Genomic DNA, 19,757 nt, shown 5'->3' on the forward strand with positions numbered 1-19,757 from the left:
TTGACGGACGACAGACGACAGACAGACGACCGACAGGCAGACGACAGACCTTCGATAGACGACGGACGCCGGTCATCGAGCGATCAGAAAAACTCACCTGAGCAATGTTCAGGTGAGCTTAAAAAGATATGGCAGATTGAAATCTAAAATGAAATGGCTGATCATGGCGTCAGTCATTTTAGTGTGTTTATGACGTCATTTACACTGCTGAATACCAAATTATCCTTTAAATAGATTAATTTTATATGTTTCTTGAGCGTAAGATGTAAAACATGATAATTTCTTTCATTATATAGAGTGGAGAAATTCTTTTACAGAAATAAGTAAATAAATTTCAAATATCTATCTAGAAATTTAATAAATCCAGCATTTTGTTTTTTGTTGCCATGGAAACAAATGGCCGCCATTTTGATAAAATATTTAAATGCTCATTACTTTCTCATTTCTACGCTGAGTTTGAAAATTCTTTCACTTCTTAAAATAATTTAAGAAATCCAAACAGACGGAATTAACATAAGAACAACATTACTTTTCCCTTTAAATATTATCAACTTAAGCTTTCAATATTGCTTGAAGACCGATAAAGCTCCAATTTCTACACAGAAAAAGAAATATAGAAACAATTCAATATAAACTGTCGATTTTTCATAAATTTACTTGTAAAATTTCACAAAGCGCGTTTTAAAATGCTACTCTTACCTTTACAGCCAAAGCATACTTATATACATAAAATTTGGACCGGAAAATACAAAAAAGGATGAAAAGTGCAGCTAATTAAAAATATGGAGTAAAACGTTTAAGTACAGGGTAGCATTGTAAACATTGGTGTACGTGACATCGCGGACGTTTATGATTTGGAATACACCAAGGCATCGACCTGTAATTGATAACGGGTATCAATATTCAAATTTCGCTGGGACTACTATTGATTAATTTGGCTAGAACAGCTATAACTACACAGCGCAGCGTAAACAAATAAAATGAATAAAACAAAACAAAAACAAATCTTTTAACCTGGTCCGCAAAAGAGAAAATTTCGTCCCTTCATGTAATATAAAGCTGGAATGTCGTCATATAGGAGTTTGTTAAACAACCGACAAGTTGTAGACTGAGAAAGATATAATTAGATGCAACCTTCTACTTGGAAACTTGTACCGAAAGAGACAAAAGATAATTAAATGTTAAATAATAGATATCCTTAGATAGGACAAAGTCAGTGTTTCTTACACGGCATGATTCTATTATCAACAATCAAGTGACATCGCACAACTCATAAATGACCGAAAAAAGAAAATGAAACTTATATCTTGTTGCAAGGAGAACTTCAATATTTACCTACAGAAGAAACCACGCGCAACTGTGGACTCGAGAAAAAAATAATGCTAGAGACTTAACTCATAAATTTATGTACTTTGTATGGTTTCATAAATAAAAATAACTTTAATAAAACAAACAAACAGTACTTTTTTAGAGAGTGAATCATACAAGCTAGATCATTTATTATAAACACAATCTGTCGAATTTGACCTTTGGAAAATCCACCCGGTACAGCTCGTTTGAATGGGTCAGCCGTGTTGATGTACTTATTGTAGCAGGGTTGAATTTTAGTAGCTTCTAACCTAAAATGTCAATAATATGATTTACAGGTTTCACGCTACACCGAATTTGATTGTGTTATTTTTTTACAGCGTAATCATACAGTATTTAGTAGTACTGCAGAGGTTAAAGGTTAAAATTATGTACAAAACAAGTACTGATTGGTCGTTTAGGGTTCAGCGTAGTAATTTTTGCTAGTGTAGCGGGAGTTTAATGGATCAGCTGACTGTACGATTGATAGTGAAAGGGGCAGGACTGTTTTCTGTAGGGAGCCCTGTTGTTCCATCCTGGGGCCTTAGACAATATTAGAGCTGTTGTGCAGCATTTAGAAGTATGTATCTGTTATTTTATTTTTTGCTGTTGTACGGTTTTTATGTTGTTCAGTATTCAAGTTGTCATTGGTTTCCGCGTTCGGGTTTGGAGTCCATATTCTGTCACTCGGTTTGCATTGCCGCTCTCTACATCTAATTACTCTAATTTGCATGTCTATAATGGTGGTTGGCCCTCTGTGTTTCAGGTCTTACTAACCAGCACAGTACCGCCACGAGTGAGTGAGCCAGTGTGGTAAAGTGGAGACATTCATCTCTTGGATGAAGGTAAACAATTATATCTATTGAGAAGTTGTTATTGTAATAACTATTGTATTTTTGATTAGTCATTCATGTAAAAAAGGCATTTGAGCAGCACTGGTGAACCCGGAATATAAGACGGAACTATTTCTTTTATTCATTGTATAATGATTTCTTAGAATACTTTATTATGTAAATAGTTGTGATATTATTATTCAGTGAACCAGTACACTGTCCATACTACACGGTAAATGTATGTTGTACATGTACGCATCATGAAATTTGTTTGAAATGAGTTGTTGAACATTATAAGAAGAGCTGGATTCAATATTGTCCGTTTAGGCCGACAAAGACATAATATATGTATTATATATAATGAGATTGATAGTTATTGTTCTGACTCATTTCTAGCCAGTAGTTTATTTACATGTTTCAGGTCGAGATCTCATGTTTACGAGATTGTACGTTTACCAGTTTACTGGATTACACGTTTAAGGAGTTACTGGTTCACTAATCTACGTTATCATTTAGAGACTGATGAAATGATGTAAAGAAGTATCTAATTAAATAAAGTAACTTTAAACTTGTAACAGTGTTATGGTTACAAATTGGCGCCCAACGTAAAAAATCTCACAATTGAAAATTCTACCTGGTGGCGGTTACTTCTGGTAGGACAGGATGGTACTTTAGAAACATTGAATGCTGCACAGTACAGTCAATACGGTTTTACTTTTTACTGTGAAAAATTTTTAAACAGAATTTTAAAAGAACATTGAGACAATAAGTTGCTGGAGGGTATACAAAGTTAACTAATTTACAAGTATAATGGGTGCTGTGCTTGAAAAGCAATAAAGACTATAAGACAATTTAGAATGGGTGCTGTGATAGAATCACTATAAAGTCAACAGTTTTTGTGATAGAAACACTCCAGTAAGATAATAACTGTGATCACAACACTGTACTGTGATAGAAACACTTTAGTAGCTGTGATAGAACATATTTAGAAGAAAACGATAAATAGTATGCTGTAATCTATAGACAACTTGGTACAATGATAGCAGACTGTTTAAATACGAAAATACCAAAACCAAGAAGCAGAGTAGATAAAACTGAGGAAAACAATAGGAGAGAATGTGAGCTCACTACAGAGTCTAGTGATTCAGAGGATGAAATTGTCACACTGACAGTGAAACATGGGGACGCCCATATCTCTGAAACATATGACAAAGAAACAAGTGTAAGAGAATTAGGATCTCATAGTGAAGATAAAGACACTGAACATAAAGATGTAACAGTGCGAGGATTTGATACAGAAGCAGAAAATGCAGAAGTAGAAGTAGAAACAGAAGTTATAGATGTATTAGATGAAAGAACAGAGGTAGAAACTCACTATGATGATCATAGTAGTGAAGAAAACAAAAGATCAGAGAATGAAGTAGAAGATACAGCAATAAAAGAAATGCATAAAGAAGTACCAAACAAGAATCAAGAAGTTGAAATTACAGGCGCAGAAGCAAGTCGTACACACAAAGTAAAAAAAGACAAACCACCAATCAAACCGAGAAAATCTGACAGGAAAAACATCAACAAAATGCCAAGTTATTTGCAAGACTATGTCTGCAAATCTACCAGTATAGACAACAGGCCATTGGATTTAAAGCTTGATGCTCTTACAAAGTTTCTGGAGTCAGGCCTACTTAATACTGTAACTTCAGATGTAGCACACAGAATTGTAGAGGCAATTATAAAATAAATTTTAAATAATGTATATTTGTTTTTACCATAGTTGTTCTTATTAATTCACTTCTAATTTGATAATATAAAAGTAACAGATGTACACATATCCAGTTGGTACTAACATTCTATTGTGAGATTAAATTGTGAGGACCAATTTTTTTAACCGGGGGAGAAAGGAAGGTAGATGGTTTCCTGTAACTATAAAAATGGAAACTGTAGATATAGTTATACTGCCTTAAGGTGGTTCTTTAACCTATACATTGAAAAACATACTAAACTATATCACTTTTTATTATATTTCCCGAGAACTTCATGTACAGTTTAAAATATGTTTTAATTGTCATTTGTCATTACAGGAACAAGACAGAACTTTGCTGCCCAGTTAGCTGTCCTAACCTTTAATTTTGTATAAATTTTTCAAAATGATGAGACGTCATTTTCCAGAGAGGGGGAGAATGTAGCAGGGTTGAATTTTAGTAGCTTCTAACCTAAAATGTCAATAATATGATTTACAGGTTTTACGCTACACCGAATTTGATTGTGTTATTTTTTACAGCGTAATCATACAGTATTTAGTAGTACTGCAGAGGTTAAAGGTTAAAATTATGTACAAAACAAGTAGTGATTGGTCGTTTAGAGTGTAGCGGGAGTTTAATGGATCAGCTGACTGTACGATTGATAGTGAAAGGGGCAGGACTGTTTTCTGTAGGGAGCCCTGTTGTTCCATCCTGGGGCCTTAGACAATATTAGAGATGTTGTGCAGCATTTAGAAGTATGTATCTGTTATTTTAGAATGTATTGCTTTGTCAGTTTCCTGTAATTATTGCTGTTGTACGGTTTTTATGTTGTTCAGTATTCAAGTTGTCATTGGTTTCCGCGTTCGGGTTTGGAGTCCATATTCTGTCACTCGGTTTGCATTGCCGCTCTCTTCATCTAATTACTCTAATTTGCATGTCTATAATGGTGGTTGGCCCTCTGTGTTTCAGGTCTTACTAACCAGCACAGTACCGCCACGAGTGAGTGAGCCAGTGTGGTAAAGTGGAGACATTCATCTCTTGGATGAAGGTAAACAATTATATCTATTGAGAAGTTGTTATTGTAATAACTATTGTATTTTTGATTAGTCATTCATGTAAAAAAGGCATTTGAGCAGCACTGGTGAACCCGGAATATAAGACGGAACTATTTCTTTTATTCATTGTATAATGATTTCTTAGAATACTTTATTATGTAAATAGTTGTGATATTATTATTCAGTGAACCAGTACACTGTCCATACTACACGGTAAATGTATGTTGTACATGTACGCATCATGAAATTTGTTTGAAATGAGTTGTTGAACATTATAAGAAGAGCTGGATTCAATATTGTCCGTTTAGGCCGACAAAGACATAATATATGTATTATATATAATGAGATTGATAGTTATTGTTCTGACTCATTTCTAGCCAGTAGTTTATTTACATGTTTCAGGTCGAGATCTCATGTTTACGAGATTGTACGTTTACCAGTTTACTGGATTACACGTTTAAGGAGTTACTGGTTCACTAATCTACGTTATCATTTAGAGACTGATGAAATGATGTAAAGAAGTATCTAATTAAATAAAGTAACTTTAAACTTGTAACAGTGTTATGGTTACATTATAAAATAGACCTGCCCGGTTTATAGGTTGATCAGGGCTATGGATATGTATTGTATTTTGCCACCAGAATATGTCATAAAATGTTTTCCCCCTTCCGGTTGGATTCGTCCATGTTTACAGACACGTTTGTTTATTTTATTGACTGTACCACTTGGTTCATAACATATATCTCGGTCACGAAATAATCGGTTTTCGCGTGTAAAAGTAACTGTAACGTTATATCATAAGCATATGAAGTTTGAGGTCGTGATCGGGTCATTGGAGTAGTCGCTATGGAGGTTATCTCATGATTAAGTTATCCCGTACTAAAGTTATTAAGGTTACTACGAGGGTGGGATCAAAAGTAATGCAACCAATGGTGTTAAATGACAACTAAAGGTTGGGTTAAGAAAATCTTTATTTCAAACCTTCAAAGTAATCTCCTTTGACAGATACACAACGTCTCAATCTTTTAATCCAATCCTGAAAAGCTTTCTGATAGTATTTTTCAGGTATATCACTAAGGAGGTTAAATATGGAGGCCCCCAACTTTTGGCGGGATGTATATTTTCTGCCTACAAGCTTTTTCTTGAGACGAGGGAAAAGAAAAAAGTCACAGGGGGCTAGATCCGGAGAATAGGGTGGGTGTTCTAGAACATATACTCCCTGTCATTCAAAAACGACGTCACAATCCCAGCCTTGTGGTTCGAGGCGTTGTCATGTAACAAATGGATGCCTCGGATATCCGTCTTTGGTCGACGTTTCTGGAAATACTTAAGAAGCTTTTTAAAAACATTTTTCTTATAAAACTTGGCATTCATTGACTTGCCTTTAGGTACAGGAACCTGGATGGCGAGACCTTTAGTAGTGAAAAATATGGCATACATAACCTTTTTCACACTTGCAATCCTTTTGGCAATGCAAGGCCTTCTGGCATTTTTAGTGAGCCATACTCGGTTACTAATCTTCGATGCGGTTCGAAGAAATGTATCCAAGACTCATCACCTGTTACTACATTCATAAATGTCTTTTGATCGTATCTTGGAAACCTTTTCAAAAGCTTGCGCGCCATCTTAACGCGCGTGCGTTTTTGCCCATCAGTGAGCAAATGCGGGACCCGCCTAGCACTTTTCTTCTTCAATTTCAAAATATTTCGCAGAATGCGCAACACAGATGCTTTTGAAATGCCAACAATGTTCGCAATCTGCTGAGAAGTATATCTTGCGTCAGAAAGTACTATTTGTTTGATTTTTTCAACAATCCTTGGACTACTTGCAGACCTAGGTCGACCAGTTTTAGGAGCATTTTTGAAAGACTCCACGCCTGCACAAAATTTCCTAACCCATCTGCAAACTGTGGAAAAGGACATTTCATTACTACCATAAACAGCACATATGTCGACATAAATGTCCCTTGAACCTCTTTCGAGTGAAGCGCAAGTCTAAATGTAAGACCTAATTTCGTTTGCATTTTTTACACTTTTACCATCCATTTTGCCTAACCGCCTACGAGTAGAGTTTGTGCAAATGTGAATTGTGGGCGAGATATTGTGTCTACATGTATAGTTTATACGTCGATTGAAAGCTATTACAACGGGGAACACGTGCAAGGTAATGAACTTTTGATCCCATCCTCGTAGTTCGAAGTATGCATGAGATGTACTTGTTACTGATTTTTCTCAAACATTTTTCCTATATATTTTTCTTCTTTAAAATTTATATTATTCAGTTGTGATACATTTTTTTACTATTACTCAGTATGTCATAGAGATATGCCTAAGACATTCTAATTTAGTTATTAGTATATCTGTGCATTATATGCTTTGATATACAGCACACTTCCTGTGTGTGTTCGGGTTTAACGTCTTTCTCAACGATTCCTCAGTCATAGAAACGACGGTGTCTACTTGTAGCAGTGAGCACAATGCCCAACTTTATAGTGCTGCCTCACTGGAATATCACGCCGTAGACACGTGGCATGATACCCCACCCAGTCACAGTATACTGACACCGGGCTGACCGTCCTAGCACTATCCCCTTTAATGCTGAGCGCCAAGCGAGGATGATGCTATTACCATTTTTTACGTCTTTTGTATGACACGGCCGGGGATCAAACCCACGACCTCCCGCACTCAACAATTATAAAATGATGAAAAATCAATCAGATGTTGTTTTCTCCATTTTCATTACATGTATAATATTTAAATCTATATACTGCGTACTTTATGCAGAACATTATGTTTATCATTTCTGTTAGAAGCTGTATAAGAACCTGTGGTGAATAAAAACGGACCACGTCTCATTTCATAGACGTAGACAAAGTGGATTTACCAAATGCAGCTTATATGTCTATAGGGATTTTAATCAAAAATAGTTCATGAAAATCATTCTTATAATACAATTAAAATTCAGCTCTACTTCAAAATTACAGTAGAACAATATGAATTACGTATTTTTCATCATTTTCCAGTATATTTTTGGTTTCAAAACACAGTTAAATAAATAGACAAAGTGTGTTCTAAAAAACGTTGCTAAATGTATCAAGTATTGTGCACAATGCTACATCATTTTAATAAAACGCTTACATAGTCAACAACTTGCACTGCCTTCCTAAATGTCATTGTCAATTTGTAAATGCGAAACCAAAGTAGACAGTTGTATTGCTCACATTTTCCATGGAAATCATGTATAATTATCACTATGAAAACACAAACAGTTATTAGGTACGAGTTTGTCTTCAAACATCGATAAATAAATCATTCTTAGAAGAAGTCATGAAACCAAATTGGAAGGCGTTCTGTAATGAATTGCGCAAAAGATATATTTTTTTATTAATTAGTCCGCGTGTTGTCCTTTGATGACGTTAACACACTGCATTCGTGCATGATTAAGTTCTAAAACGTAATGCATGAACTGGAAGTCTTATATGAAATTGTACCGATTTATTCCCATTTAAATACTTTGATAACATTTCTATGTTTGACTTCAGCACTTCCGCTACTTATATAGAGATATTGTTTGCTCGAATCTATACCGATTGCCATTGGATAAACAACACCATCACCCCGTCTAAGTATCACTATTATATCACTGAAATCTGACGTCATCTTGTAAACTTTGTGATTCCCTCTGTTTAATAAATAGACTAATCCGACTTTAGAGATAATGACGTCAAAAGGATCAAAAAGCTCACCCGGACACACAGAATCTATCTTCCCATTCATATCTACACTCATAACTTTGTTATTTCTCCAGTCAGACACAAAGATCAAACGCTCATCAGGGCTCACTGCAATGTGACTTGGAGAGATGCAATGATTCAGTACTTCAGAATCGGGTGAAATTGTTTTAACAACTTCGCCGGTCAGCAGCAGGATTTGAAATTTTACTGGTTTGCGAAAAGAAACATACAGTTTCACATTAACACATTCTACATCTATACAATCACCGTCCGTTCTAAGAGTCTGCACTATAGATAATCCTCCAGGTATAGATATAACTTCTATGACACGTTTTTGTGTGAAAACAACAGCGACATGTTCATTGGATATCGCTGTGAGTTTACTAGGAACACTATGAAATTTTAATATACTTTTCACAATGTTGTTTTCCACATCAACGAGTTTCAACGATTTGTTACATTCATCAGTAATAACTAGTTCAGTGTTTGTCACCACCGCCATTCCGGATATGTAACAATCTTGATTGTCTCCCTCCGTCTTAACAATAATGTCGCGGAAGTACATGTACTGTTTATACTTTTCTAGCTCCATTTTGTTTCCTTTGCGGACACGACTATGTGAGGTATAGTTTACAATCTCCCGGAATAATGTTTTCGACATGTAATCTTTGTCCAGTAACAAATGCTGATTTGACAACTTATTCCTGGAATGGCTCCTGAAACAATCCGTGCAAAGATTTTCTTTACAGTCTCTGCAATACCCTTTGGCCTCAACATCATCCCCAGCTGTTTTGCAAGGATCACAGAGTTTTCTCGGCATTGTATTCTGGTCTAGTAAGGCGTGATTACATGATAGTTTGCTTCTAGAATGGCCTTTAAAGCATATTCTACAGAGGTAGTCTTCGCATTTAGAGCAATATCCCTGCGCCTCAACATAATCACCCGCAGTGCTACAAGGATCACAGATGTAGTAAAAATATTCATCGGAACCATTTTGTAGAGATGATTCACGATCACGTCCTCGCACAGAGATAGTAGTTCCCATATGGGTGAATTGATTCTTATAGTCCTGGAACTGGTTAAAATTCGTCACAAACACAGCTTACAGTTATATTTTTTTTAGCTGTTAGTCAATATTGGTCGTCATTTGTTTAATATAACTTCTATTAAATTCCTCAACATTAACTTTCTTATATTCGATCTAATTCGATCTCATAATATTACAAATGAATGACTGATATATACTTTAGTAATATTTGTTTGATATGTAACCAAAGTGATTATCATCCACTTATGAAAAGGTTCGTGACTGAAACTTTCCTTTTTAACATTTTTTCTCACTTAAATCCCATCAAGTTTATCTCTTTACAAGGATGTTTTAAATAACTTTGGCGTTAATAAGTGGCGACAGAAAATGAAAAAAACAATACAAAATTAATATAAATTGCTTCACTGTCAATTGAATTTCAACAACCTAGATTTTTTTTATATTCTACTTAATCTGCAGTTATTATGATAAGAGGTTTTGGAAAATCGTTATCTTTTTCTTTGCAGTGCCATCTGTGATGGCTTGCTGTGTGGATGATTTACTGTTGACGTATTTGCTGTTCTTAACGTTTACGGTGCATCCATATACTTTAATTAATCTTAAATTCAAAACAAACATATGTGCAGGTAGTATTTAAATCCCGAAGGTAGGGACCTCCGAGGATAAGAGGTTAAGATCACTGACGTTGATTGATTATCCACGCAGAGCTTCGCTTTGGACAAACAGTTATTTCATGTGAGGTAGCAATGGAACTGGCTTATGGAAGAAAGATCAATTGGTAGACCCTGGTACCCGCTCGTGCCTAAATAAATACCCGGAGGAATATCTGAGGTCTTTTTGCACAAATGAAAAGTTGGAAAGTCGCATATGACTTACAGTCATGTACACATATGACTGTTTAACGTTAAACCAAAACAAAATTAAACCCATAAGTAGAAAAAAGTTAAACCTAGAAGAAAAAATTCATAACACCCAATGACAATTCTGGCAAAGTACTGAACAAAAGTGCTAAACCGACATTTGTTATTTTACCAATATCTTAAAAATTACTGAAAGTACTGTATATTCAGAACAATGTAGCAATAAGCTGTTGATTACACTGCCACAATTCAGCGAATTCAGACCGTGCCATCAAGTAAATTTACCCAGTTTACGACTTCAACCTACTTTTTGAAACACAAAATAATACACATTTTAATGTCTAAAATTTACTAGCATAAGAACATAAGAGTCAAGAAAAGAAAATGACAACAAGAACAAAATAACTTCGTTGTCGTGCCCTATTATAAACAATACATTTAATGTGTCGAAGAATTAACAATATTCCCTCTCGGTTACAAACATTATATCAGGTAGCTTTCATAACTCTTAAATGATTTTATTCATCCGTGCTAGTCAAATCGCATCAGGATACAATCGCATTAAAGAAGAAAATGTAAAATGAATCTGTTATTATACTTGACAAAATAAAGGCACCTTTATCTTCTTCTGACGTTAAATCACTACACCTACTTCATGAACTATTTAATATCGTAAAACTTCAAACGAAAAGTTTATTTACTGTGCTTCTCCTAGACGTTATTATGATTCTCATTTGCAAAACTGAACCACATGAAAACGCAGAACTTAACACTATTTTCCTTTTTTTCACATGTCACCTCTATTCTGGTTTGTGTTATTACCTGAATATCACGTCGACTGTTTTATATGTGAAGTAGAAAGGAATTCATGCATAATGTTCGTGGACTAAGCATAATGATTTTTAAACGACGAATTATATTATACACTGCCGTTGCATACATTTATAATCTTGAACTCATTTTACTTATAAAGTGTTGACATAAAGGAAAAAGGATATCTGAAGTATTGAGGTAGAACCGTTTTATCATGTTTGAAAAATCCAGCATTTCCTTATTTCACTTATGATTTACTAACGAATAAATATATATCGGTTTGTCCGCATACATTCTAATACGAGTATCAATACGGAAATCATGAAACTTTAAATCAAAAACAACGTCTAGTCATACTGTTAATATATTTCATTTTCAAATTCTATTTTTCTCAATTCTTGCGGGTAAACAAAATGCAAATCAAAATCTTTAAGTGCTATACGTTTATTTAATTAATCACTTATTCACATTTGAAAACTTTAATGAAATTTCTGTGTTCAACTGCAGTATTTCCACTGCTGACATAGAGGCGCCTTTTGCTCACATCAAGACCCATCGCCATTGGATTAGCAAGACCATCATCCCATGCTAGTATCACTGTGACGGCTTTGGAATCAGACGTCATCTTGTATATTATGTGCTTTCCTCTATTACAAAGGTAGACCGAGTGCGGGAGGTCGTGGGTTCGATTTCCGGCCGCGTCATACCAAAGACGTGAAAAATGGTACCAGTGGCTCCCTTGCTTGGCGCTCAGCATTAAGAGGTCAGAAACCGGCCTCTTCTCTCATACCCTCGTGGCGATGGATTCCATCAGGAATGAGGTGTCGAGAGTGATTAATATAAGTTGTAGAACTTCCTTCACAATCGACCTAAAATAAATTATGTATAAACTAAAGGTAGACCAGTCCGTATGGAGAAATGATGACGTCACATGGATCGTTAAAATGAGACGAAAGTAAAGATTTTACATTCCCATCCAAATCCATGCTCATGTATGTGTTACTTTTCCAGTCTGACACAAAAAGCAAACGTTCATCTGGGCTTACTGCAAAGCGGCTTGGAGAAGCGCAGTGTTGAAGTGCTTCTGGGCCTGGCTCGATTGTCTTTAGAATGACACCCGTCAGCTGCAAGATTTGGAATTTAACTGGTTTCCGAAAGGAAACATACAATTTAGCGTTGATGTGCTCAACATCTACACAAACTCCGTCCGTTTTCAACGTGCGGATTACTGACAACCGCTCTGGTATGGATATAATCAGTATCTTACATTCGTTACGTAACACTACTCCTACCTGGTCGTAAGATATTGCCGTAATTCTGTTTGGAACTGATTTCAGTCTTAACCATCTCATAAAATGATTTTTCATGTCATATAATTTCACCGCTTTGTTCGATTCATCAGTTAAGACCAGTTCTGTGTCTGATACTAAAGCAATTCCAGTGATATAACACTCTTGTTCGTCCGATTCAGTTTTTACATCCAATGTTTTAATATGAGTGTACTCTTCGTTATACCTTTGTCCCTCTGCGTCCTCATTGCTTCTAAGACAACGTTTTGTTTCTGTGAAGTATATACCTGGCATGTTGTTCTTGTCCAATAAAATATGATGTCTAGACAATTTGTTCCTTGAATGACTCGTGAAGCAGTCTTTGCAAAGATACTCTTTACAGTCTGTGCAATAACCCTTTGCTTCATTATCGTCTCCTGCTACTTTACAAGGATCACACGTAATAACAGCAATTCCTGGCATTGCCTCCTTATTTAATAAAGAGTGACTCTTTGACAATTTATTTCTGGAATGACTTTTAAAGCAGACGCTGCAGAGATATTCTTTACAGTCAACGCAAAATCCCACAGCTTCCACTTGCTCACCTGCAGTGCTGCATGGGACACATCTGAATGCGATATTTTCTACCGTCGATTCCTCTGTTTCGGTATATTCATCAGAAGCATTTTGTTCTGACGATTCCTTCTCCTTATTGTGCAAAGAGTTTCCGGTTCCCATAGAAACAATCTCTGTTATGATCCAGTGTGTGTTTATGTACCTTATCTCCAACTTTAAACTGATTACTGTCAGAGTGTTTGAAAGTTAATATAACAAGTGTTTTATTTCAATTTGTAAATTCGGATTTCATAACAAATATTTATTTCTGTTCGCTATAAACCTTTCATATCAAGTTTTCTTTGACTTCGGAAGCAAGTAGTTTCGTGTTTTCGAGTGCATGTATGTCATAAATGAACCGCGCCATGAGAAAACCAACATAGTGGCTCTGCAAACAGCACGGATCCAGACCAGCCTGCGCATCCGCGCAGTCTGGTCAGGATCCATGCTGCTCGCTAACGGTTTCTCTAATTGCAGTAGGCTTTAAAAGCGAACAGAATTGATCCTGACCAGACTGCTTGGATGCGCAGGCTGGTCTCGATCCATGTTTGTCGCAAACCCACTATATTGGTTTTCTCATGGCACGGCTGAAATGTAATGAGCCGATCATATTGATTTTCTTAAATGGAAAGCTATTTCTCCACTCAATACATTGCATATATAGTCGTAGTGATTATCTTGAATAATATGCGTTTTAACTACATTTTCTTATCTTGATCTCAGTGTGGTTTTTCGTTTATTTAAAAGTTTCTTTTGATAAAAAGCGCTACTGACATGCATACACATATCAAAATCCCTCATGGTAGATTCCTGATAAAAACTTCGTGTGCAAAGATTCGGTCATATATTTATAACTTTACAAATAACGTAACGGCTTTACAACGTGAATTTTTTAATTATCAGAAATCGTTGATGATTTGTCATCTTTAGCGATGACAGGACTTTTATGATATCTGTTATTTGTTAAAGACAAGTAGAAGGGGAAAATCGGTAATTTGTCACCTTAACTAAGTTTAGATGATGATATATATGACTATGTAATTAAAAGACTATAATGATATCCATTAAGGGAAGTATCCTTTCTAATCTTTCGACGAAGTAGTTTTTATTCAGCACTGGTAAACACGATCTAGTCGGAGGTCCTATTTATACCTTTTCTTCTTTTACCGTTCTTGGTTCTCATCTCTAGAATACGTACTTTCTTACTTTCTGTACTATTCTTGACTTTGGTTTGATGTTGGTTTCTGTAAATTCCTACAGTAAATTATATATATGTATATATAAGCTAATGCATTGTTAAAACGTTGCACGAAGGGGATAAAATACAGACAAATATATGTTCAATTCAAATTGAAATTGTGTTCAGTGTGATACAGACAATCTTTAATTATTGTTTGGTTCTGGAATATTTATATACATGTTTATAAGAAAGCGCTACAGACGCTCAATTTATCTAATTTTAATGGTATTATATGAAGAATATCTATTTATGTCGTTACGGTTTATATGAAGTGTATTGGATGAATAATAATGCATTCACATGACTTAATACAACAACTAGACTATGGAAGACGATTACGGACAACAATAATACGGTTACGGAAGTCACTACGGGACAAACATAACATAAACATATAGTAAACAAACTACGGGCAGTGTATATTTGACCCATATACAATTACAACATATTTATAATCATCCACGCAACATTTGACTAACCTAACGAACGACTTTGGATTAAACAGGTGGGCTTCTATGTCTGCTTGAAAATATTCAGTATTTGGGGTTGTTTCAAACTAACCCACAAAGAATATCAGTACCTACAGACCGACATATGAATATAATATAATGGTACTTTCGACAGTTCGGTAATACATGTAGTTGTTATCATTGAATATCGTTTATACTTGAAATACATGTACCATGTACTGTTTTGATTTAAACGAGGCTACAACGCATACGGTATATAAATGACAATAGTCGAGCAAACAAGTACACATTTTGATGTATGACCAAATAACCTGGATTACTCAGACTACTGATAACTAGATCGAATTTTGTTAGTCACGTCGACTTTGAGAGAACGAAGTTTTACTGTAATTGTAGGACCGATAAGATGACAAACGGAGGGCGAGGATTAGTAATCACATTTGAGATGATGCCGGAGCGTCTTTATTATGTGCTATCATGCCTAAAGGCACATCCCAGTCGTTTAATGTCATTTTTATTATGTACCTACGCTTCTTCTTCATCTTGATATTTATGCTTCATTACTTTACACAAGCTTAATATACGTATCAATTTCAGTATTGTTTTTGTTTCACCTATAATAATTGCATTCAAATCTTATAATCTATCTAGACCTCACGGCGTTGCTATGTTTAAATATATCAAAGGACAGAATAAACAATGCACTAAGATTTATTTCATATTTCATAAATTTTCTACAACTGCAACTATATTAATTACGTTCAATCTATTATTTGTATATACATAATATAAATCAATATCTACCCCATCTGCCAGTGACTTATGAAAATAAATTGCCCAGTATTTAGCTAATTGTATAAAATTTAATACTAATTTGCTTTTCTTGCTGCCGATATATTTGACTGAATTTTGAAGTTATTTAATAAAAGATTTGGTATTTGCCTGTAGCTAAAGCTGAACTTAGCGTTGTGTTATTTTTCTTCTTGTTTTATTATTATTATTATTATCATTATTATTATTATTATTATTACAGGCTGGGTATTACTGGGTTATACCATTTCGAAAAGTACTTTTCCTACCTCGATATTAACGTTCGTTAGCATGCACATGCATTAATTCCCTTTACGTGGAACATGCGTAATTATGATTCAAAGTGAACCTATATTTAAGTTTGACCTACAAGCGATCTTTACCTTATTTATCAAATAATTAAAACGAATGATCTTTGAATAAACTTATGGAATGAGTTACTGTTTAATCAACTGATACCCTACAGTCAAATAAAAGCATTGATAGAAATAAAAAAATAATACCTAGCTGATCTATACAAGTACTTATTATCTTAAGATAAAATATATAGGTCAAGGGTATTTGAGAAATATTTAAATGTCGACAGTCATTATCAGATCGAACTGACAAAATGACATCAAAACATTCCTTTTTAGCAAACACAAATTTGATAATTTAATGCTACATTCCTAAGTTAATAAAGGGTGAAGTCATTGAACTTTGGCATAAGTTTGCAATGCCGTAAAAAATTTCAGACTTCCACTTGTTATGTGTGTATAACCGAAAACTATGTACTTTTTCAATTTTTCATTTTTTATGCGCATCTTTCTGCACAGCCAACACTTTCTATGGAAAACTGAACTGAAGTCAACAGTTGTTGAAACATGTTACAGACAGTCTTAAATATGAGGAATCTTGAATGAAATAACATTTTAGATAAGTTTTATCAGTAATCAAATGTTGATACTGGTTTATGTTGTATATACAAGTATCATGCCTGACAGGTATCTTGCTATTTTTGTGGTTGTATTTTCACATCGCATTTTAGTACAAAGGCAGTGTTGTTCATATAATGTAAGATAATTGACTTAGTACTGATAAGACAATATCACCTTTCAGATTATTTAGTATTCAATTATAGAAAGAATTAAGAATTTTATGATTTTTTTTTAACTTCTAGCAGACATACATGTAATCAATTTGACCAGGTTCGTGCCATTTTCCGTCCGAACAGGTGTTGTATTCTAGCGGTCTTAACATAAAAATTAGCCTGGTGACCCATACATTTTTAGCCATTTTATGCTCACAATAAAATTATCTATACACAAGAAAATAGGAAAAAATTCTATGAAAGAGTTTTTTCAAAATTTAAAAAGATATTCTTGACTATGGGTATTTTTCACTGAAAAAAGTTCACAAAAGTAAATATGAAACAATATTTTTTTTCCATTTGTACCCATTATTGTAAGGATAGAGTATTACAAATATGACTATGATATCAAATAAGTATATAATAATATCTGTAAAAAGAAAAAAACCTTATTGTGCTGTCTTGATGTATATTTTGGTTGGTATTTATAAAAAAGCAGAAAATTATGAAAATGTTGAAAAATCGCTTGCAGTTTCAGCAACAGTGGGTGTGCTCAAAACAATTTTTCACAAAAACAAGCCTGGTGACCTATTGTTTTTAGTTGTTCATTGTTTTCAGCACAAATTTTCCTAGCATATATGTGAATTTAAAAAAATTCTATGAAAGGAAACAAAACTATAGGAATTCTCTTTAAAGGTCCATTACTAAGGGAAAGTGAGTTGGCAATCTTTTTCATAGCCAGTGCATAGACTTCTGCAAGACACTAAATAATGAAGATTGGCAGGTCAAAATTGACAGAAGGTCTTTGGAACTCAAAGAAATGTATGTGTTTTATGTTGAAATTTCAATGAATCGACAGAATGACCCCCAGGTCTTTTTAACTTTCTTCATACTTCATAGAAAAATAATTGTACATATACTGCGATTTATTTCGAATTTCTACATACCAACTTTCATTTTCCAATAAAATGAAATAGTTTCTGTGCTTTTTAAAAGACATTAAAATGTTCACTTTCCTTAGTATTGGACCTTTAAGCTGTTTTCTTTTTTGACAGCACAACTTTTTGTCTAAATTGTGGTTTAGTTTCCATGATGAAACAGACTGTAGAACTGCATTTGGTTCCTGCATTTTGGTATAGTATCACATGTTTAGAGATGCTGAGTAAAAAAAGAGATCTATGATGGTACAAAATTATAAGAAAATATCCATAACTGGTGCGAATTAAATAGAATCGAAACAGCTGTTAATTAATGATATGCTAATATGCATATTTATCATGTATATGAATGCTAACACAGGTGGGGAGTTGTTGGCTTCCGTGGCCGAGTGGTTGAAGTCGTTGGCTACGAATCGATTGCCCCTCACCAATATGGGTTCCAGCCTTACACGGGACGTTGAATTCTTCAAGTAAGGAAGTCATCCATTTGGCTTACAGGAGGTCGGTGGTGATTCTACCCATGTAGTCGCTCGTGATGAAATAATGCAAAGAGGGGCACCAGGGGTATTCCTCCACCATCAAAGCTAGAAAGTCGCCATATGTCCTTTCATTGTATCGGCCCGAAGTTAAACCCAACTAAAACAACAAAAAATAATAAAGGAAAAAAGGCATTCTGATGATGAGTTTTCTCTGCTCAAAAGGCATGACTAGAGCTCATAAAGCAAACTTTTTTTTCATCGGAAAAAATAATTTGAATAACACTCTTTGCAGCGACACCAATATAAGATAACTAATACATTGTAAACGGTTTTGCGAAACGTTATTCAAGAATTGAAATATTTTTTCGGTGTTCGTACGAAATGAGCGACAGAATAGGACCGGCAAATCCATGAATCGCACTAGCGATTCATGTTTAATATATATGTATTTGTATATAGAATGTGCTTCTTATGTCACCTTATGCACTACTTTGTAATCAATATTTGTTGAATCATATTTCAGACCCACTTTCAATGCAAATTTTTGTTCATGTCAAGTTCAGTTCACCATTTGAAGTCTAATAATACGAAATGTTTCTTTACTGCATACAATTATCACTTGCACCACGGCAGGCTTTTGTATATAACGTATTTTGTATCTTCGGGATTTCTTCTAGTACTTTTATTTTATGCCTTTGTTTCTATTTCAGCGGCAGTTTTTTATTACGCACCGGAAAATGACTTCAGCACATGAAAAGGCTCTGCTTATTGTTGTTGGAATAGACTGTGTTTGGAGTTACAATATTGATACTTTCTGTCAAGATATTTTAAATTTTAAAATAGCATCAATAATACAATTTAAAAAAATGCTGTAGCAATCATGTGATAACATATAACATGCATATATTAGTAGTCAGAATTCATTACACCCCATCAAACATGTTAAGAGGTCCATATTGAGAGCGCGTTTGTTTCCTGTGTGTCTCATTTTCAACATTTCTACATCTAAGACAATAACGTTCAATCACCTGAGGACCCTTTGTGCGATGCTATCCAAATCAGTTAAAATATTATGCAACATTATTGCAATGATGTACAATTATATAACATATTGTGAATATGTTTAGGAATATTTATAAAAAAAACAAGCTGACAGGGAAAACAAAAACTATCAATTAAAATAGTGGGCTGTTTAAACAAAATTATTAGTGAATCTCAAACACTCGAATTGCCCTGCTTTTGAATTTCTAACTGTTCATGATACCCCTTTTCACCACGCTGCCTGTAAGCATCGTTCAATTTTCTCGATTAACACTCATTGTTTACGTCTACATTACAGATGCTTGAAACATACTATTTTAATGTTCTATATGGCTATTTGAGGACATTTTTCACATTTTCTGAATACTGTGATATGTAGAAAGTGTTTGCATTATATTC

General features: G+C 34.5%; 1 protein-coding gene and 1 long non-coding RNA gene across 3 annotated transcripts; both read left to right on the forward strand.

Moving 5' to 3' along the window:
* Window positions 1–1,666: 1,666 nt before the first annotated feature.
* On the forward strand, window positions 1,667–4,541 carry LOC123539279 (uncharacterized). Of its 2 annotated transcripts, XM_053530259.1 has the most exons (3): window positions 1,667–1,927; window positions 2,114–2,192; window positions 2,602–4,541. In XM_053530259.1, the coding sequence occupies exon 3, from the start codon at window positions 3,217–3,219 to the stop codon at window positions 3,916–3,918; it is 702 nt and encodes a 233-aa protein (XP_053386234.1). In that variant the 5' UTR covers window positions 1,667–1,927; window positions 2,114–2,192; window positions 2,602–3,216; the 3' UTR covers window positions 3,919–4,541. The 2 variants fall into 2 exon arrangements, with proteins under 2 accessions (XP_053386234.1, XP_053386236.1); XM_053530261.1 differs by lacking the exon at window positions 1,667–1,927 and having other exon boundaries at window positions 1,957–2,192.
* A 4-nt stretch (window positions 4,542–4,545) lies between these two features.
* Window positions 4,546–5,542, forward strand: LOC128550697 (uncharacterized). Its single transcript, XR_008368381.1, has 3 exons — window positions 4,546–4,674; window positions 4,889–4,967; window positions 5,377–5,542. It is a non-coding gene; the product is annotated as an uncharacterized LOC128550697 (long non-coding RNA).
* Window positions 5,543–19,757: the final 14,215 nt, after the last annotated feature.

Source organism: Mercenaria mercenaria, chromosome 18 (assembly GCF_021730395.1).
Source record: "Mercenaria mercenaria strain notata chromosome 18, MADL_Memer_1, whole genome shotgun sequence".
Lineage (NCBI taxonomy): Eukaryota > Metazoa > Mollusca > Bivalvia > Venerida > Veneridae > Mercenaria > Mercenaria mercenaria.